Raw genomic sequence first — 22262 nt, 5'->3', positions numbered from 1 at the left:
GCTTTCAGAGGCACCATCTCCCAGTTCAGGGAGAACATTAATTAAACCAGCTGTAACAAGGATTATGAGGAAAGCTGAGACCATCCTTTGAGGCAACTGAAACAGCTTTTTAAATGTCCATTATGTTGAGCATTGTGAGAGTGACAGTGCTTGACTGTCCTGTTACACAGAATAACAATTGTTGAAGATACTTTGAGTTAAAGGACAACTTTGTTTTTTACAACAAGGGTTCATATTTTAGATTGTAATTAGAGAAAAGAAAAAGTGAGAGTTAAAATGTTTTCATTTGCTTCGTTCTATTGTTTTATCGCGTTTACCATGCTAAAATGTGGGGCATGCGTACGCATGGGGGCATGCGTACAAGTGGCTAAATATGTCTTTTTAGACACAATAAGCCAGCAGTTTCTTTATTGCTATTTACAGTAACACTTCTAGCCCCCATAAGTCACATCCAACCATGAAAGGTTGCGTTGTATCTTGGGAATGGGATTATTCTGTGTAAAATGACATATTTAGCCACTTGTACGCAAGTAAATGAAATAATTTTAACACTCATCTTACATATTCTTTAATTACAATCTAAAATATGAACCCTTGTTGTAAAAAACTAAAGTTGTCCTTTAAGTGAAACAGCTCATGTTGTAGGCACAGCCATTTGTTTACAACTGTAAAAAACATTTTTGAAATGCTACTGTAGTTCTGTCAATAGTTTTCATCGTTGTAATGATTGGTATATTTAAACCAGGAGTCTTCAACAAGGGGTCCGGGACCCCTAGGGGGTCCTCAGAGTTACTGCAATCTTTGTGTTCTTATAATATGGTTCACATTTTAAGAACAAATGTTAATTTCTATTACGTTTTGAACTGATTTATATTTTTCCTTTTTTCAAAATGTCTATTCTGTGACATTGGGAAAGCCATTTGGTGTTTGGATATTAAGTGCTGTGTCTTTGTTTGCAGGTAAACATCTAAAAGCGTAGAGATGGGGGACGCCCTGATGGCAGAGTTTGGGGCAGCAGCTTCTTTTCTGCGAAAGTCAGACAAGGAGCGTCTGGAGGCCCAGACTCGACCATTTGACATGAAAAAGGAGTGTTTTGTGCCCGACCCTGAGGTTGAGTTTGTCAAGGCTTCCATTACCAGTAGAGATGGGGACAAATGCACCGTGGAAACTGAGTTTGGAAAAGTAAGTGTGTTGTGTATTAATAAATGAGGGCAATTCACCATTAGTAGAGGGAGAAAAATGGTTGAAGTTAAAGTATGACCATATAAACTGAATATACTATATGGTCTTTTCTTTCCAGACAGCAACCCATAAGGAGGAAAATGTCCATCCCCAGAACCCGCCAAAGTTTGATAAAATTGAAGACATGGCGATGTTCACCTTCCTCCATGAGCCTGCCGTGCTGTTTAACCTCAAAGAGCGTTATGCAGCCTGGATGATCTATGTGAGTCACTTCAACCAAATGTGAACTGAAGATCATGTACACAGCCTATATTATTAACATGAATCATTAAATGAATTAAAGCTATACTGTGTAAGTTGCTCAATTAGTGGTCAGTAGCGTCCGCGTCTTTCGGCCGTTTTTCGCCGCGGGCCGGGCCTCACACCCCCGCGTCACCCCCGCGTCTGCCTCCACCTCGCCGAGATCTATCTTTAGAGGGGTCCCTGGTTCCTGTGCGTTCAGGCATTCCGGAGAAATGGAGTGTTTCACCCGAGTATAGATAGAGACACACGGGCGCCTACAAATATGGCCGCCCTATTGTGATAGCTAGCGACCCCACTTCAAGATGCGCTGTGATTGGCCGGCAGTGTATAACCCTCGCTGTGATTGGCCGATAGTGTATGATGACGTAGTTTTTGCGCGAAAACCGGACCCCGGTCAGGATCATAGAAAACATATAAAGAGAAGGCTTCAGAAGCTGAAAATAACGGAGTGGGTGTTCTAAAACTTTAGCGATTTAAGAGTTAGGACAATTTTAAGATTTGTTTTATAAAAAAAGTTACATGGTACAACTTTAAGTAAAACATAAAATCATAAAATCAGTTGGAATATTTAAAAAAATCACACCCAATGTGAAGTGAGCGGTGGTCATGCTTGCATAACATCTTCAGACTAGGATTTAAGTCTAGGATGTACAGGCTACACACACACACGTTTTGCTATGGCAAAACGCTGAGGAAAAAGGCTACAGACATACGACATATGACAAACATGATGCTACGTACACACATTTTACTATGACAAAACGCTGAGGAAAAAGGCTACAGACACACGCACAGCCACTTATAGGAGCAGTTTGCACCGCTCAAAAATCTAACACGTCCCTTAATAAATGCAATAATGAAACTGTATGCATTAGAAAAGGAAAATGCATTATTAAAGCTTAGTTTTCTGCTCCAATCACCGATTTCATATAGTAAAATGAGAAAGTAAACCAAATCCACACAGAAGACACAAAGGTTTGCCCTATACATCTGTGAACATGTAGGCTACTCTGCCTCCCACCTGGCTTGAAAACCCCTGTTTTCAGAGTTCACCTCTGTTTAACCATTTTTGGGGAGAGGGGTTGCTGAAAGTTGACCACAGGCTTCCTTGTGTTTGCGGGCCATCGATACAAGTGCCAATGCACTCAATTTGCATTGTGGGACTTGTAGTATTATGGTGGTGTGTGCAATATACCAGAGGGCCAGTTCCAATAGTAAATAAATATCATCCCACGGGCCAAACATAATTCATTCACGGGCCTGATTTGGCCCCCGGGCCTTGAGTTTGACATAATGTGATCTAGTGTATGTGTCTTCTTCACTAATGTGACACTGACTTCCTCCACAGACCTACTCAGGGCTGTTCTGTGTGACTGTCAACCCCTACAAGTGGCTGCCAGTGTACGACCAGTCAGTGGTCAATGCCTACAGAGGCAAGAAGAGGAGTGAAGCCCCACCTCACATCTTCTCCATCTCTGACAATGCCTACCAATACATGTTGTCAGGTACTGCAAACCTTCTCACTTGAGTAGTAAATGTGACTCTTTACATTACAAAACACTAGCATGGTGTGTCCACCAATAATATTAATGTGGCTGCCCAAAATATTACCTTGTGTATCATATTACCTTCCCTTTAACTTTTGCAGACAGAGAGAATCAGTCTGTCCTGATCACGTGAGTAAAACGTTCATGAATCATGAATCAGAATCATGACTACCTTGATCTGCTACACATTTATTTTAAAGAATAAAAAACAAACAAACAAACAACAGCAAACATGTTCTTCTTCATCAGTGGAGAATCTGGTGCAGGAAAGACTGTGAACACTAAAAGAGTCATCCAGTACTTTGCCAGCATTGCAGCTGTTTCTGGAAAGAAGGATGCTGCTCAGGAGAAAAAGGTTTCTTTTGCACTCAAGACAAAAATCAAATATAATCTAATGTAAACTAATCTAATCTAATCTAATCTAATCTAATATAATATAATATAATATAAAGTGTTGATACAGTATGTCTACAGTAAAAGATATAGTGCATGATTTAAAGCTGACCTTGATAAGAACGCTTCTCTCTAGGGAACCCTTGAAGATCAGATCATTCAGGCCAACCCTGCTCTGGAAGCTTTTGGGAATGCTAAGACAATCAGGAATGACAACTCTTCCAGATTTGTACGTTTATCACGCAACCTACACACACTACGGTCAGATTATAGTTTTGTGTGTAGAAGTTCTTGAAAGTTCGACCTCCAGATTTTCTGCACTCATAAAGAACAACGTATTTTGTCTGTCCTTAGGGTAAATTCATCCGAATTCACTTTGGTGGTAGCGGCAAGTTGTCATCTGCTGATATTGAGACTTGTAAGTATCCAAGTGTTTTTACATTTATTTTTTATAAATGTATTGTATTTAAACAGTAAAACTCACTTCCAGATACAACTTCTGTGTCTTTCAGATCTGCTAGAGAAGTCCCGTGTCACTTATCAGCTTAAAGCTGAGAGAGACTACCATATTTTCTACCAGATTCTGTCGCAAAAGAAACCAGAACTGCTGGGTGAATATTGAAACATAATACCATGTTGTGCCAATTAATAAATATACTCAATATGATAAAAATGTATAAAATGCAATTCTTGATGTTTCACAGAGATGCTGCTCATCACCAACAATCCCTATGACTACAGCTTCATCTCCCAAGGAGAGATAGCTGTAACTTCCATCAACGATGCTGACGAGTTGATGGCTACTGATGTAGGTGAATTCGTGATTTTTATTGATTGATAGATCATGGATCAGGCCACTATTTAACAAAGGAAACAAAACGACAACCCCTGTCTTTAGACCCTCAATTGGGCAATGAAAAACTCCTAACAGACAACATTCCTTTCCACCACCACAGAGGGCGTGGGTTCAAATCCACAGCGGGGCATCTTTGTCGAGCGTCTACATAATTGGCCGTGTTCAGGGAAGAAATGTGTGTGGGGAGGAATCGATTTGAATAAATTAGGGAGTAAAGGGGAGGAAAGAAGGAAAACAAAGAAAGAAACAAAGAAAAACTCCCAAGAAAACACTCTTGACAGGAAGAGAAAGGAAAAAAGAAAAGAAAAAGAGGAGACACTTCTTCTGGTGGCATAGGTAGACAATATCAAAACGCGAAACAACTAAAGTGCAAAACTAAATAATCCACTAGTAGAAAAGCGATGGTAATGGTTGAAAAACAGTATCACAATGAAGAATATCTAAAGAGTAAATGAAGTATAAAACTAACTTAACTATTAAGTTACCTACATTACCTACTGTTTCAGGATGCTTTTGATGTGCTGGGCTTCACCCAAGAGGAGAAGAATGGCATCTACAAGATGACTGGTGCCATCATGCACTTTGGAAACATGAAGTTCAAGCAGAAGCAGAGAGAAGAACAGGCTGAGCCTGATGGCACTGAGGGTAACATTTCATGATTAAAACATAAATACACAATGTATTCAGCAGTGGTGGAAAAAACATTCACATTTTCTACCTAAGATAAGTATCAATACTAAAATGTGGAACTCAGAGAAGTAAAAGTATTGAAAATTGGAAATACTCTAGTTAAGTAAAAGTACCTCAAAATTGTACTTAAGTACAGTACTTGAGTAAATGTACTTAGTTACTTTACATCACTGGTAATATTTAATGATTAAAAACATAAATATAGAATGTACATCAAGCTACTGTGTGCATTTGTGGTGAGAATGACTTTAAATCTTGCTGCTGCAGATGCCGACAAAGTGTCATATCTGATGGGTTTAAACTCTGCTGACCTCCTGAAGGGCTTGTGCCACCCAAGGGTCAAAGTAGGAAATGAATGGGTCACCAAAGGTCAGGGTGTCAATCAAGTGAGTATCAATTTGTTGTACTAATGTATTTACATTAACGCAAATACCACCAGAGTTGTTTTTTAAATTCAGGTTGGTACACCGCGTGTCCATGTTGTGTAAGTTTATGCACATTCTCATCTTCTTTCACCCAGAGAAGAAACATTGTTACCGCGAACATCCTCTGCTTAGATAGGGGCGGTGAAAAAAAGCGTTTCTCGCGATCTGGAGATACATTCTGAGATAAAGCCATTTATCTGCCTAGGGTTTATTATTGAAAGAAATGGAGGCTTCCATACTTGTTGGTGACTTCATCTCCCAAAGCATCATGGGAAATTGAGTTCCTGCATATCTCTGTGTACAGGAGACCGCTATGTAATATAAAACAATGAAAAGATCAATTGAGGAACATCAATGGCGGGGAACCGCAATTTTTTTTTAAAGCCGAACATTCTCCTCAATGGCGGGGAATGTGTTTCGTCTTACCATTTGAATGTTCCCCATTCAAGTCAATGGGGAAAATTAATTCACTAATAAATTCATGGCCATATATGGAGATCTCTGTGTCGGTCCTTGTCCCTTTTATGCCTATATCCAAACCTTCAAAACCTCCCCCAAAACCCACCTCTTTCATATTGCTTTCCCCAGCTAACCTACCTTATGTTTAATTGTTTTTAAATGTTTTTATTCCTTAGTCATATTGTTTTATAATCTTTAATAAACAAATATTTTTGTTGCCCCATGCCCCATTTTGTCCCATTGGGTACTAAGAAAAGCGCTATATAAATTTGAGATATTATTATTATTATTATCCCTGATGTCATCATTAAAGGGCCACTTCACCTCTGAGACAACCCTATCTTATTTTATTGTTGTTTGGGACACGATCAACACAATCCTGAGTTATTTTTTGTGTTCAATCTGTGTTTTTAGATATTTTAGTATTTCAGCATGACTAGTGATGCATTTTGCATCATCAGTGATGCGTTTTGCATCATATGATGCTAAACGCATCACTAGTACATGCTGAAATACTAAAATATCTCAAAAATCACACCCGTGTGAAGTGGAGCTGTGTGTGTGTGTGTGTGTGTGTGTGTGTGTGTGTGTGTGTGTGTGTGTGTGTGTGTGTGGATCATGTGTACCGATTTTTGTGACATTTGAAGAAAATATGTAGGAAAAGGAGCAAAAAGTGTGTTTTGGAGAAAATTCAAGATGGCGGAAAATCTATCATGGCGCAAATGGGCGTGGCCTATATGGGGAGATGCGTCATGACCCAAGGAATCCAGGGAAAAAATATTTTTAATTTTCCGACCTACGGTTCAAGAGTTACAGGCCAAAACGTAAAGTGGGGTGTTATGGCGCCACCATGCGGCCAAATGACACAATTATTTTTTATTTAATCCTTGAAATCATTATGAACCTCCTCTCCAAGTCTTGAAACTCTAGCCCCTATGGTTTGCGAGAGACAAATAATTGAATGTGAGTTTTTGCGATTCCCATTATAAGTCAATGGGGAAAATTTATTCACTAATAAATTAATAGCAATTAAACTATAGAACCTTTCTCTTAGAAAAGTAATAGCCCACGATTCCCGAGTAAGCCGGTCGATTTGACATATGGCGCGAGTGTGTGGTGGCAAAACTGTGGGACTAGTGGCGTGCCGAAGTTTAGGAAGTTCAGGCTACATACACACACACAGACACACAGACACACCCACACGGCCACGTATAGGGAGCCTGTGCTTCACACAGCTCCAAAAACAGATCTTGGAAAGCCCATATGGACATACTGTGTCAGTCTCAAATGGTCTATGATGTCAGACATCTCTGACGTCAGCCATCTCCATATTTGGGAAAAGTCTTTCATTTTTAAGGTGTAACATGTCTTTTTGTCAGGTCTACTACTCTATTGGTGCACTGTCCAAGTCAGTGTACGAGAAACTGTTCCTGTGGATGGTGGTGAGAATCAACCAGTCTCTGGACACCAAGAATGCTCGTCAGCACTACATTGGTGTGCTGGACATCGCTGGCTTTGAGATCTTTGATGTGAGTATTCTGAACACACTGAACATGTAATGAGAGATGGTTATAATATTCTAAATCTATACATGTACTGTTTGTCTGTGAGCAAATGGAATTGCAGCTGTTGAGGCCATCCTCATACATACAGACATACAGTGTATGTCATACAACATTCATACATACCTACACACACACACACACACACACACACACACACACACACACACACACACACACACACACACACACACACACACACACACACACACACACACACACACACACACTGTCAAACAGTGGAGCTGCTGGCACCGCTCAACAAGGTTAATTGTGTGCATGTGAAGAGGGTACAAATATCCATTAAGTATAACTCAGGGAATATTTGAATGTTTCATGCATTTTATACTCAGTGGCCTCACTCAACATTAAAAGCAACACAAATATACATCTATTTAGCAATCTAGTACTTTTGCTTTGTGTGAAACTGAGACAGGTATTATGAGAGACCCACAAACCACTACAAGTTATTCTAGTGTAATGTGATCCCTTACAGTTCAACACCTTTGAGCAACTCTGCATCAACTTCACTAATGAGAAGCTGCAGCAGTTCTTTAACCACCACATGTTTGTGTTGGAACAAGAGGAGTACAAGAAAGAGGGCATTGTGTGGGAGTTCATTGACTTTGGCATGGACCTGGCTGCCTGCATTGAACTCATTGAAAAGGTTGGTTTTTGGGAGTTTAGAGTAATGAATCATATCCCAGATATATTTTTTATAATTCCATTTTCTCAGCAGTAATAGTCATCCTCTGTTTTTTCATAATGTATTAAACATATGTATTGGCATCTCTTTCCCCACATTTCTCCAGCCCATGGGTATCATGTCAATCCTCGAAGAGGAGTGCATGTTCCCCAAAGCCAGTGATGCAACATTCAAGGCTAAGCTGTATGACAACCACCTGGGCAAGACCCCCAACTTCCAGAAGCCCAGGATCGTCAAGGGGAAACCAGAGGCCCATTTCTCCCTGGTTCACTATGCTGGTATTGTGGATTACAACATTGGTAACTGGTTGGTGAAGAACAAGGACCCGCTCAACGAGACTGTGGTGGGCCTCTTCCAGAAGTCAAACCTCAAGTTACTGGCTACACTGTTCGCTAGCTATGCTGGTGCAGAATCTGCAGCAGGTACTGTGTGTGAGATTACTTCTCAGTGAACAGATGCAGTTCAGATAATATTAAAGGAGCTACTGATAATAAAGATGGTCTACCACTTTTATGTCGTTTATAGAGGGTGGAGGAAAAAAGAAGAAAGGGTCTTCATTTCAGACTGTGTCTGCCTTGCACAGGGTGATCATTTCTCAGTTGCAAAATATTGCAGGACAAAATATTTTCCATTTGAAATTCAACAAAATACATCAATAAGATATTGTAACACACTCATTCTTTGTTGAACCCACAGGAGAACCTGGGTAAACTCATGACCAACTTGAGGTCTACCCATCCCCACTTTGTGCGCTGCCTCATCCCCAATGAGACCAAGACTCCTGGGGTCATGGAGAATCCTCTGGTTATGCACCAGCTACGCTGTAATGGTGTGCTGGAAGGCATCAGGATCTGCAGAAAGGGTTTTCCTAACAGAATCCTTTATGGTGACTTCAAACAAAGGTTAAACTCAAGCTTTTACCCCAACAGCTATTTACAGCTGCTTCTCTAAATGTGCTATGATTTTAAATATGTTTACAACGTTTCATTCAGATACCGTATTCTCAATCCAAATGCAATTCCTGAGGGACAGTTCATGGACAACAAGAAGGCTTCAGAAAAACTGCTGAATTCCTTGGATCTCGATACTGAGCAGTATAAGTTTGGACACACAAAGGTTGGTTATTAGTACAAAATTCTTCCACAACATTTGAGTACCTGAGATGAAAAACAATCAGTCAGTTTTTTTAAATTTTGGATAGAGATTTTTTATTTTTATTTACCAGACTGTAAACCACAAACTAGACGTTTTGAATCTGTTCAATTCTTAATGTACTCCCCCCTCATTTTGTTGAATTCGATTTTTTTACTTAGCTCATATATATTAGGAATTATAAGACACTAGCCCTTACCCGTTCAAAGATATGAGCTCCAAAATGATGTGCAGTGTGTGGGTTATGGGATGTGCACTGTGCACACAGTATATGAGGGATGGAAAGTAACTTTAACTGGTGCTTGCATGATGTAGGAGCATCAATGTAAGAAACACGTTTTGTTTAATGGCTACAGAGATACTGTCCCCCCCCCCCCCCCCCCCCCCCAGCCCGCCCGCCCGCCCACCCGCCTGCACACACACCCGCCTGCCTGCACACACACACACACACACACACACACACACACACACACACACACACACACACACACACACACACACACACACACACACAGAGCTGGTTAAACATTTTGCCTCAAGCTAGATGCAGAATAGATGTGCCTCATGCTAGATGCAGAATAGATAGTAGATACAGCATAAAAATGCTAATATACAGCATACGATTTGTGAAAGTGACAAACGGCCTTCACAGTTATGTCAGGTGTGTTCATATGCTGATGGTGATGCGATTTCAGATCAATTGCTCCAGCCACCGAGGAGAAACGCTGGGACAGACAGACAGACATTTGCAAAATTATAGTATAGATAATGGAAAGTGGAAAAACAGTATATCTCCAACAGTTTGTGGAACAACAGTATAAGTCCGTACAAGCAATATTCAGCAGACAAAGGGAGCAGATAACATTAAAACAGACAATTGAACAAAATGAAGGGGGAGTGCATTAACGATTTAACAGATTAAAAATGATTAGTTTGTGGTTTACAGTCTGGTAAATAAAAAATATCTATATTAAACACTTTCTAAGCCGGCCGTACTTGCCCGTACTTGTCCGGACCACGCAATCAGCCGCTCGTACTTTCCCGTACTTTTATCGTAAAAATGAAATTAATTATAATTTTTAAAAAAAAACAGTCGCCGGTCGTGCTCTGTCTCTTTAAGAAAGCATCTAAAGGGGTAAAGTGTCAGAGACGTGATGACGTCATCTGCAACTGAGAAACTGGGATCCACGGGCGGCCATTACGTGCCATTCTATTGTGTATGCAGCCGGTTGGCCAGTGCATCTCCTCGTCTTTTTCGATCAGACGAAAGACGAAATCAAGGCTTCAGAATAAGTGGATTACATGTGATTAGATCGCTGTGCGTGCAACGAGGACGTAATGTACTTTCGGGCGCTGTTTTGTCTGGATCCACGCAAATGAACGGTGGGAATCAGCCTTCAGCAGCATCAAAGTAGGTTGGCCGACCAAAAAACGTTCTTCATGCACGTTTTGCTGGCTTGCACTGAGCGATCCGAGCGTGTTGTTATCATTTGGTGCATTGCTTTTTTAACATGTTTATAAATAAATTGAAGATTGCACGGCAGTACCTCTGTACCCCTGTTTTTAAGGGGCCCCCTTTGGCTGGCAAAGAGTAAAAAAAAAAATCTAATATGGACTCTTATTCGTCTTAGGTACTCATATAATGAGATGCATGTTTCAGGAAGAGGATGGGTTCCTTGCGTATACCAAGCATTTTACTGCAAATATAATTATAGTTGCATACACACAGTCCTCTATCCATTTTAGGTGTTCTTCAAAGCTGGTCTCCTGGGTGTTCTTGAGGAGATGAGAGACGACCGTCTCTCTCTCATCATCACTGGAATTCAGGCCAGATCCAGAGGATTACTTGCCAGGATAGAATACCAGAAAATTGTAGAGCGCAGGTACAGTATAGTATCACAGATTTTGCCTAAATCAAACAGCACATACTGTAATAGAAGAGGAATTATTGAAAATAGCTGTTTATATCAAAAGGGACTCCTTACTGGTGATCCAGTGGAATGTACGTGCCTTCATGGGTGTCAAGAATTGGCCCTGGATGAAGATGTTCTTCAAGATCAAGCCTCTTCTTAAATCAGCTGAGTCTGAGAAGGAGATGGCAACCATGAAGGAGGAATTCACAAAGCTAAAAGAGCTGTTTGCTAAAACCGAAGCCAGGAAGAAGGAACTGGAAGAAAAAATGGTCAGTCTTCTCCAAGAGAAGAATGACCTGCAGCTCCAAGTCCAGTCGGTAAGCCACACATTTCGCATGAACATCAATTATTGTTTGTTGCTAGAAAGACAATTCCTGAGTAAAACATGTAAATACATTGTGTTGAACAGGAACAAGACACCCTCTCAGATGCTGAAGAGCGCTGTGAGGGTCTGATCAAGAGCAAGATCCAGCTTGAGGCCAAAGCCAAAGAGCTGACAGAAAGACTGGAAGACGAGGAGGAGATGAACGCAGAGCTGACTGCTAAGAAGAGGAAGCTGGAGGATGAGTGCTCAGAACTCAAGAAAGACATTGATGATCTGGAGCTCACTCTGGCTAAAGTGGAAAAGGAGAAGCATGCCACCGAGAACAAGGTAAGAGACAGAGTCTTGCACTGACTCTTGTTGATGAAGAATTTACTCAAGTGAATTATACTAACTAGTTAATAATTTAGGTTAAAAACATGACCGAAGAGATGGCAGCATTGGATGAAATCATTGCCAAGCTGACAAAGGAGAAGAAAGCTCTTCAAGAGGCTCATCAGCAAACGCTGGATGACCTGCAGAGTGAGGAGGACAAAGTCAACACTCTGACCAAGGCCAAGGTCAAGCTGGAGCAGCAGGTTGATGATGTGAGTATTTTAAACACTGTTATTGTCAGAGTCTTGTCAGAGTTAGCGTATAATCAATGGGTTCCGTTTGACATGGCTTAATTTTTAGCTTGAAGGATCACTGGAACAAGAGAAAAAAATCAGGATGGATCTTGAAAGAGCAAAGAGGAAGCTGGAAGGAGACTTGAAGTTGACCCTGGAGAACCTAATGGACCTGGAGAATGACAAGCAGCAACTTGAGGAGAGGCTGAAGAAGTATATCATGCAAAACCTTACAAATCTAATGCAGCAGTTTTAGAAATACATAAAGTAGATGCCCTAAATGTCTGTTTTGTTTTAGTTAAATGCATTTAATCTGTTTTCTTGATAGGAAAGACTTTGAGATTAGCCAGTACAACAGTAAGATTGAGGATGAACAGGCTATGGGGGTCCAACTCCAGAAGAAACTTAAGGAGTTGCAGGTAACTATGAACGCAACATAAAATGTTTGTCCAATCTAAATTTATCATGCATTAACATGAACACAGGCTACCAGAACTCAGTGGCATCTAGAAACAAAGATTATTACAGACAGACAGACAGACAGACAGACAGACAGACAGACAGACAGACAGACAGACAGACAGACCGACCCAGAGTGAACCCATTACCTCCTTGGCAGAGGTAATATCAAAGTGCTCAGCTAAATAAGTATGTTGGATTATCAGGCCCGTATTGAAGAGTTAGAGGAAGAGCTGGAAGCTGAGAGAGCTGCTCGAGCCAAGGTGGAGAAACAGAGGGCCGACTTGGCCAGAGAGCTGGAGGAGATCAGTGAGAGGCTGGAGGAGGCTGGTGGGGCCACTACTGCCCAGATTGAGATGAACAAGAAGAGAGAGGCCGAGTTCCAGAAGATGCGCAGAGACCTTGAAGAGTCCACTCTGCAACACGAGGCCACTACTTCTACTCTGAGAAAGAAGAATGCAGACAGTGTGGCTGACCTGGGAGAGCAGATTGACAACCTTCAGAGAGTCAAGCAGAAACTGGAGAAAGAGAAGAGCGAGCTCAGACTGGAGCTTGACGATGTGGTCTCCAACATGGAGCAAATCGCTAAGACCAAAGTGAGTCAACATTTGTAGCTATGCAGAATAAAGTAAAGTTGGTCTTGTTGATTCATAATAAATTGATTTAAACATTGTTTTCAGACAACCTTGGAAAAAATGTGCCGCACTCTGGAAGACCAGATGATCGAATACCGAACAAAAGCAGAGGAGGGTCAACGCGCCATTAATGACTTCACCTTGCAGAAAGCAAAGCTCCAAACTGAGAATGGTATGACACTGTTAAAATGTGTCATGACAAAACAACAAAATATATTCACATTTAGCTCATTCTGGAGATGGAGTTTTATTTCAGGTTATGCAACGGATTTGATTCCACCTTTATTTTAAATGTTGTATATTTAAACAACTGAAGGTTTAAGAAAAACGTGTTTGTCTACAGGTGAGCTGATCAGGCAGATGGAGGAGAAGGACTCTCTTGTCTCCCAGTTGACCAGAGGGAAGCAGTCATACACTCAGCAGGTTGAGGACCTCAAGAGACAACTGGAGGAGGAAGTCAAGGTAGAATATGTTTTAATAAAAAGGTATGTAGTTAGAAATGTGATGTTGTTATCTGTTCTCTACCTTAAATTCATTTATAAAAGCATTGTGATCCAAAGTTTAAAAGAGAACTACCCAAGCCCACTTGGAATGGGATCTGAAAAATCAAACTCATACATCTTGATCACATGACCCCATAGATTAAAAAGAATGAGCGAATCCAAGGAATCCGGGGGATAACATTTTTTATTGTATGAGCTAAGGTTCAAGAGTTATTGACCAAAACGGACAATATGGCCGATTTGAAAAATGTGGGGTGAGGTGGTTGTGAGTGCAGTTTCACAGCAATCTGGAGCTGCATTCATGATTGTGCAAAATGAGCCACTCCTGCAAGGCTTGGAAGGTAATCATAGCCAATTGGGTTGGAATATAAAGAGATCTGACAGATACGTCTTGATCACATGACTACAGAGATAAGATGTACCAAATTTGCGTGAGGTTTTGACAAAAACTGTTGGAATAGTAGCAAAAAAAGGTGTTTTGCAATAATCAGCCTCCTGGTTTCTCTATAACAGGCTGATGTGAAAGATTTGGAGCAGAGGTTCTGCTCTGGCTTCGATGGAGTGTGCGTGCACACGCAAGGTTGGACCCGTGTCCACATAGTTTCGGCCATGCCTTCTCCCTGATGGAGACAATAAGTCTTTTTGAATTCTGCAACAAGTCCTAAATCTTTTTTTTTATCTCACAAAAGGCCAAGAATGCGCTGGCCCATGCAGTGCAGTCTGCTCGCCATGACTCTGACCTGCTGAGGGAGCAGTATGAAGAGGAGCAGGAGGCCAAGTGTGAGCTCCAACGGGGAATGTCCAAGGCTAACTCTGAAGTGGCTCAGTGGAGAACCAAGTATGAAACTGATGCCATCCAGAGGACAGAGGAGCTGGAAGAGGCAAAGTAAGAAAATCAATCTGCCAAAGTTATTATGAGATGACAGGAAACACCTGAATTAGATGTGGATTATTTTTAATATTATATTATGTGGATTAATCTTAATAGCTTCTGGTTCCTGTAAATAGGAAGAAGTTAGCTCAGCGTCTGCAGGATGCAGAGGAAGCTGTGGAGGCTGTTAATGCTAAATGTTCCTCTCTGGAGAAGACCAAATCCAGGCTCCAGAATGAGATTGAAGATCTCATGGTGGATGTGGAGAGGTCTAATGCTGCTGCTGCAGCTCTGGACAAGAAGCAAAGAAACTTTGACAAGGTAATAATATGTTAGCTCGGGTGGCGCAGGAGTAAAATACGGCTTGGCCTGTCATCTATGTGAACACAACACACCCATGTTCAGGGGAGGGAAGCCAGGCGGGAAGGGTTATATTTGTAATTCACACATACGGGGTGGGCCAGCCCCTGGTAGCAGGGAACATTGAGCAGGAGGAGTAGGATTGAGGCGCTACATCCCAGTAGGGTACAACAACAGTTGCAAGCAGTTGGATGAATTAATTGGCATAACGACTATCCACAAGTTTCCAAGGGAACTTAAAGGACAAGGACTCCGCCCTAAATAACATCTAGGCTCATTTTCCTACTTACATTGATCCAAAATTACTGTCCATGGGGTCTAGTAGGCATAAATGCCCCTGTTGTCCAGTTTCCCCAGCAGAACCCAGCAACCCTCATAGCGAGTGGAGCCTATAAGCCTATCGCTTTTACACTATTTGTTGTAATGTGGTCAAAAGTGATTTTTCTTTTTCATGAATGTGTTACTAGTTGTCATTACAAACACATCCATGCCTTGGTTGTTCCACACAAGCCGCCACACTCAGCTAAACAGATGTTTAGCTGAGTACCGGAAAAGACACACTGTGATTGGCCGGTACAGTCACTTTGATTGGCAGTTGTGCCGAATGCTCACCCCAAAACATGATTTATGAGATTGTGGTGGCTTGTGTGGGACAACCAAGGCATGGATGTGTTTGTAACGACAACTAGAAACACATTCATGAAAACAAAACACACTTTTGACCGCAACAAATGGTGTAAAAGGGATAGGCTTTTAGGCTCCACTCAATGCTGTGAGGTCTGGGCTGCTGGGTGCTGCTGAGGAAACTGGACAACAGGGGCATTTTTGCCTAATAGACCCCATCGACAGTGATTGGGAGCGTTTCGCTGTTTCTATGTGTCATCTTTTTGACACCCAAACCTAACCCTTACCCTAACCCTAACCTGGTATGAGTCGCTAACCCTCCCGACGCTCCGTCGAAATGACGGTCGTTCGAAAGAGCGAGATTTCCCCCAGTGATTTTGGATCAATATAAGTAGGAAAATGAAGGTTTTGTGGGCTTCACTTCCTAGATGTTATTTAATGTTATTTAATGGGGAAAAGGTTTTGTGGGCTTCACTTCCTCCACACGGCTGATTCAAATTACTTAACAAGCACCAACAGAGATTCAGGTTTCACAGCAGCACAGCAACCAGTCAGAATGAAACACGGGACACGAGTTATGCTACATCTAAGAGGAACAGGAAAGTGATGCCCAACTTTCATGTCGCGGCATAGCTCAGGGGTAGAGAAACCGTTATTAAAGCACGAAGGGTTCCCGAAAGGGTTCCCAGTTCGAAATCCGGGCTCCCCCTGAGTTAATGTCGAAGAGTCCTTGAGCAAGACTCTGAACCCCTAATTGCTCCCGGTGAGTAGGTTGGTGCCTTGCATGGTTTCCTCCGCCACCGGTGTATGAATGTGTGCGTGAATGGGTGAATGTAATGCACAATCTATGTAAAGCGTTTTGGAGAAAAGCGCTATATAAATGCACCATTTACCATTTTTCATGCAAGGGCTCCTGGGATCTGGAAACTTATAGACATTGAGGGAAAAAAGTTGTATGCTAGAAAGACAATGTGGTATACTTACATCATGTGTTGCATTTTCTGATCCAATGTGACCCATTGTTTAACCAGGTCCTGGCTGAGTGGAAGCAGAAGTATGAAGAATCTCAGGCTGAACTGGAGAGCACCCAGAAAGAGGCCAGGTCTCTCAGCACTGAGCTCTTCAAACTGAAGAACTCTTATGAAGAGTCTCTGGATCACCTGGACACCATGAAGAGAGAGAACAAGAACCTTCAAGGTGATAATACAGTTTCATTAACCTTCATTATCAAAAGGATGTGTAGAGGATAGCTTTGCACAGCTGGGATCAATTTTAATTAATTGAATACTTTTAAAATAGAGGAAATTTCTGACCTGACTGAGCAACTTGGAGAGAGTGGAAAGAGCATCCATGAGTTGGAGAAGGCACGGAAACAACTGGAGCAAGAAAAGGCAGATATACAGGCTGCTCTGGAGGAAGCTGAGGTGAGAGTGGTATAAGCTCTAAAGAAGTTTATCAGGTAAATGTCAGACACATTTCTCATGATGTGTGGTGTTCCAACAGGGAACCCTAGAGCACGAGGAAGGCAAGATCCTCAGGGCTCAACTAGAGTTCAACCAGGTCAAGGCTGATATCGAGCGCAAACTTGCTGAGAAGGACGAGGAGATGGAGACGGCTAAGAGGAACCAGCAGAGAGTGGTGGACACCTTGCAAAGTTCCTTGGAGTCTGAGACTCGCAGCAGGAACGAGGCCATGAGACTGAAGAAGAAGATGGAAGGAGATCTCAATGAGATGGAGATCCAGCTCAGCCAGGCCAACAGGCAGGCAGCAGAAGCTCAGAAACAGCTCAAGGCACTCCATTCCCATCTGAAGGTATAGTAATATGATGAAAACAGAAACATCGCAGACTACAAATCTGTCAATTTCTTTCAGATACTGACAGAGATGCAAGACAAAAAGATTACATTTTGTTTAATGGTAACAGGACTCTCAGCTGCAGTTGGACGATGCTCTTCGTGCCAATGATGATCTGAAGGAGAACATTGCCATTGTGGAGAGACGCAACAATCTGCTGCAGGCTGAACTTGATGAACTGAGGTCTATGGTGGAGCAGACTGAGAGGGGTCGTAAACTGGCTGAGCAGGAACTGCTCGATGTCAGTGAGAGAGTTCAACTACTGCACTCTCAGGTATAAGAAATAATAAGAAATCTGTGAACATTAAAGGAGTAGTGCACCCCCAAAATGACGTATTTTTTATCGATTACTCACCCCAGACTTGAATTCATGGATATTTCTTTGTTTTTGTCACATTCTTAAGCCAATAATTTGATAACCACCAGTTATTCCGGTAGGAGACACAAAGAGTAAACTTTGTGTACACTAGGGTCTTTATTATTGTCATCAAATTATTAGCTCAGGAATGTGACAAAAACAAAAGAAAAAATATTCATGAGTTCAAGTCTGCATGGGGTGAGTAATCGATAGGGGAAAAAAGTCATTTTAGGGGTGAACTACTCCTTTAACGAAAGATCAATTGGTTCAAAAAAGATTAATAACAAGTTTCCGTGTTCAGAACACCGGCCTGTTGAACCAGAAGAAGAAACTTGAGGCAGACACATCCCAGCTTCAGAATGAAGTGGAAGAGGCTGTGCAGGAGTGTAGAAATGCTGAGGAAAAGGCCAAGAAGGCCATTACTGATGCTGCCATGATGGCTGAGGAGCTCAAGAAGGAGCAGGACACCAGTTCTCACCTGGAACGCATGAAGAAGAACATGGAGCAGACCATCAAGGACCTTCAGCACCGTCTGGATGAAGCTGAGCAAATCGCCATGAAAGGTGGCAAGAAGCAGGTTCAGAAACTGGAGGCCAGGGTGAGCGACTACACTTGGTTTCTAAAACTACTTTATAATTGTTCAGAGGAAGTGCTATTGGGGTAAATTTGACTACTGTGTAAACTGGCAACATCTAACAGAACCAAAGCAAGAACAATGGCAACATCTAACAGAACCAAAGCAAGAACAATGGCAACATCTAACAGAACCAAAGCAAGAAGAATGGAGGCCGTCTGTCTGTGTTTACGCCCCTAGCCAATCACGGGCCGCGGGCGTGTATGTATGCCCGTTGCCAATCAGAGAGGGACTATGGGCATAAATATTTAAACTGAGAAGCTTTTTTCTTTTTCAATTAAACGATTGAATCAATGAGTGAGTTTTTTTTAATCAAAATTTCACCCAATAGGCCAAGCAAAGCGGTCTGATCATTGCATGACCATTAATTGCATTGGGGTTTGTTGTCTGTTGGTTGGTGCAACGGTATGATCGGTACACCTGAAACTTGTGCAGTGAGTGCAAAAACTAAGCGCAATTAAAATGTGTTAATTCTTTTAAATCTCATTATTTTTTCTGTAATTAATTAATCGAAATGAATCAGTATAAGTCCCAGGCCTAATTATAATCATCTCAAAAACCCCAGAACTGTGCGCTTCATTCTTAAGGTCTGATGACTGCCTAAATATTTGACTCTCTTTTTTCCTAAACTCATGCTATATCCTCAAACATATATGCTTTCATGTACAGATAAGAGAGCTGGAAGTTGAGGTGGAAGCAGAGCAAAGAAAGTCTGCTGATTCAGTAAAAGGAGTTCGAAAATATGAAAGACGCATCAAGGAGCTCATCTATCAGGTATCTTTATATTTCCAGCTGACTTAATACACCTTTGGTTTTATGCATACCTGAATTAAATGTGAATTCAAATTGGAATGTTTATTTTTTATTTTTTATGTAGACAGAGGAGGATCGTAAAAATTTGACGCGCCTCCAGGACCTGGTGGATAAATTGCAGCTTAAAGTTAAATGCTACAAGAGATCTGCAGAAGAGGCTGTGAGTATTTCAGCTATTCAGTCATTATACTGTAGGAATATTAAGAATTATCTACACACATGAATAAATGAAGTTATATTTTCCTATTTGCTATTCAGTCATTGACACAGAGCAGAATTCGGTTTTCAGGCTGCTATGTGGCCTTCAAATCTAGTCCTACAGGTATATTGCGCTAATCAGAGCAATGTTTACCAAGCTATGGTAATTTGAAGAGTTAGAACATGTGCTGTAACACTGCTGTAGTGCCCCATATGTGTGGAATTTAGCTTTTTTTGCATGACTTTTCTCATACCAAACCCGTGAACAGTGTTTGTGCCAAGTTTGTTACGGATTGGAAAAACTGAGCAACTGTTTCCCCTTGGGGCCCCTGACTGGTCAACTGGGGGCCCTGGTGTGACTATTCTCATGCTAGACCCCTGAACAGTTTTTGTTTCAACTTTGGTGCGGATTAGAGCATCAGTGCACCTGTGGCCCCTTCGGCCCCTGACAGCATACTCATACAGGATTACTGACAAAACAAAGGGTGAACCTTAAACCAGACAAAAAGGCATAACTAAATACTGTATTTATCGTGAACAATTAATTATAAATGTAATTACTTCCTCCGTAACACTCATATTAAATGATGTTAGTATTACATTGAATATTCAACAATAAAAAGTGTGGCTGCTGTTAGCACAGTTTTGCCGAGCACGCCACCCCAACATTTTGCTGCTTTACCTGCTACCTGTATGAGTGAGAGACAAATCAATCCTTCTTGATTCAATCTGGACATTGTAAATATTTGACTACATTTGAGAAGAACAAAAGATTACATTAAATACCAAAGATGTCATGGCTGGCAGAATATTGCAGATGAAAAGCTAGAGGGTAGAAAATAGCTGCTGTCTCTGCCATGAGTCTAGAGTTAATGTTCTAACTCCTAACTAACGTCAAGGCATTGTAAAGAAGGAACGGATATTATCTACTCCATGGCATAATCCTCCATACTGTACATTATTTTAGGAGGAACAAGCCAACAACAATTTGTGCAAGTTCCGTAAACTGCAGCATGAATTGGACGAGGCAGAGGAAAGGGCTGACATTGCTGAGTCTCAGGTCAACAAGATGAGAGCCAAGAGTCGTGATGTGAGCAAGGTAAGCATGGAACAAATGTCACAATTTGACTATTTTCTAAATGTTTTTAAAGAGGTTATAAAGTGAGCTCATCATTTTTTTTAAATCTTCTTTCCCCATACAGAAAGGTAAAGATGAGGAGTGAAGCACCCAGACAGACCATTCTAATTCAAATCTTTTTGTCTATGTAACATAGCAGAAAAGATAATAAAGCATTCTAAAAGCATTGTGTTTGCTTCAAGTGTGTGTTATGTGTACCTGTTTTTGGTGGCTATATATATATATATATATATATATATATATATATATATATATATATGATATATATATATATATATATATATATATATATATATATATATATATATATGCCTATATATATAAATGTAAGGTCTGTGGCATATAGTTCAAGAATGCTGGGCCAATAGACAGATAGCTACTCCATATAATGCAATATGTAAATAATGCAATATGTCTAGTATATGAATGTAAAACACCAGCAAGACAAAAATAAAATGCATGACCTCCACATCAAATGAGACTGGCAAGCACATCCTAACAATAGTAAAGTTGGGTTGGGTTACATGTTTTGCCAGGAGATTAGCAGTTCCAGCCTTTGTTCTTTTGGTCTGAAAGACAATACCCTTGTACCTCTGTGCTGATAACTTGAAAAGATTGGACAGCTGAGGCAAGGCTCATTCTCATAACAGCCCTAAGTTGCAGAGACTGTGAACGAAGTTGATGGACATCAACTCCCAGAAACCCCAAAACATAAAGTTTGATCAAATTGAAGACTTAGTGATGTTCACCATCCTCCATGAGCCAGCTTTGATGTTTATCCTCGAAGACTGTGCAGCTTGATGGAAAGTAACTAATCATTCATTCACTAATATGTTGTGTGTTAGTCAACACATCTGCCCCATCTGGTGGCTAGATTTGGTAACAACATGGACAGTCAGTAAACCAACAGAGATGGGCCAGGGGAGATCTCGGTCTCGATAGCATTAAAAGGATCCCTGGCTTAGTGGCTAATACGACAAATATGCCTTAATACATTATAATTGTCCTCTATAACTACAATGTAAAATTAAAAACACCTTAAATATGTTATTGCCAGACCCATGAAATGGGTAGGCCTACATAAGCAAATGTCGGTCTGTCCGGTTTTTCTCCATAGATGGTCATGATGATGACATGATGATGACATGAGGGAGGGATAGACCGACAGACAAAGCCTTCATGTCATCACAATGACATGAGGGAGGGACAGACCGTGTCGGTCTGTCCCTCCCTCTTTTCTCCATATTTGGTCACAATGATGTCACAAATGATGATGATGACATGAGGGAGGGACAGACAGCCTATAAAGGGACAGACAGCCTATAAATGTACCATTAAGTTTATAGGCCCAGAGGGTTGGCAGAACCGGGGTCTGGCACAACCAGGTTGACCTGGTCTAGTTTCTTCTAGAAATAGCTAATCTTTCACAGGGAAATGCCTGTCGCAAGTTGATGATGTCATAAATGTCATGCGTCATTTTTATGGCAAAAACAAAACACAAACACATTTGAAATATTGATTTGATGCTCATATTAACCATAGGAAGTATTACGTTTGTTTTTATTTGTACATATGCATGCCATAAATTCCATAGGGATAGATCACAAATTACATTTATATGACATCATCAACTTGCGACGGGCATTTCCCCTATTGAGTGAAAGATTAGCTATTTCTAGAAGGTAATCAAGTCCGAT

General features: G+C 41.1%; 1 protein-coding gene across 1 annotated transcript; it reads left to right on the top strand.

Moving 5' to 3' along the window:
• Positions 1 to 981: 981 nt before the first annotated feature.
• Positions 982 to 20650, top strand: LOC308306456 (myosin-7-like; the record flags this gene model as incomplete). Its single annotated transcript, XM_080751464.1, has 37 exons — positions 982 to 1182; positions 1301 to 1444; positions 2834 to 2990; positions 3134 to 3161; positions 3282 to 3387; positions 3562 to 3654; positions 3780 to 3843; positions 3938 to 4036; positions 4130 to 4233; positions 4788 to 4926; positions 5239 to 5357; positions 7235 to 7384; positions 7914 to 8084; positions 8230 to 8545; positions 8649 to 8707; positions 8820 to 9025; positions 9116 to 9239; positions 11022 to 11158; positions 11250 to 11505; positions 11598 to 11840; positions 11921 to 12097; positions 12186 to 12331; positions 12447 to 12537; positions 12784 to 13173; positions 13258 to 13384; positions 13556 to 13674; positions 14405 to 14601; positions 14724 to 14907; positions 16602 to 16767; positions 16870 to 16994; positions 17074 to 17382; positions 17495 to 17698; positions 18084 to 18380; positions 19086 to 19190; positions 19294 to 19389; positions 20395 to 20526; positions 20630 to 20650. The coding sequence occupies 37 exons, from the start codon at positions 982 to 984 to the stop codon at positions 20648 to 20650; spliced, it is 5802 nt and encodes a 1933-aa protein (XP_080607590.1).
• Between the last annotated feature and the right edge of the window lie 1612 nt (positions 20651 to 22262).

Source organism: Nannobrachium achirus, assembly GCF_963921795.1.
Source record: "Nannobrachium achirus genome assembly, chromosome: 21".
In the NCBI taxonomy this organism is placed as follows: Eukaryota; Metazoa; Chordata; class Actinopteri; order Myctophiformes; family Myctophidae; genus Nannobrachium; species Nannobrachium achirus.
This window is presented reverse-complemented; position numbering and strand designations above follow the sequence as displayed.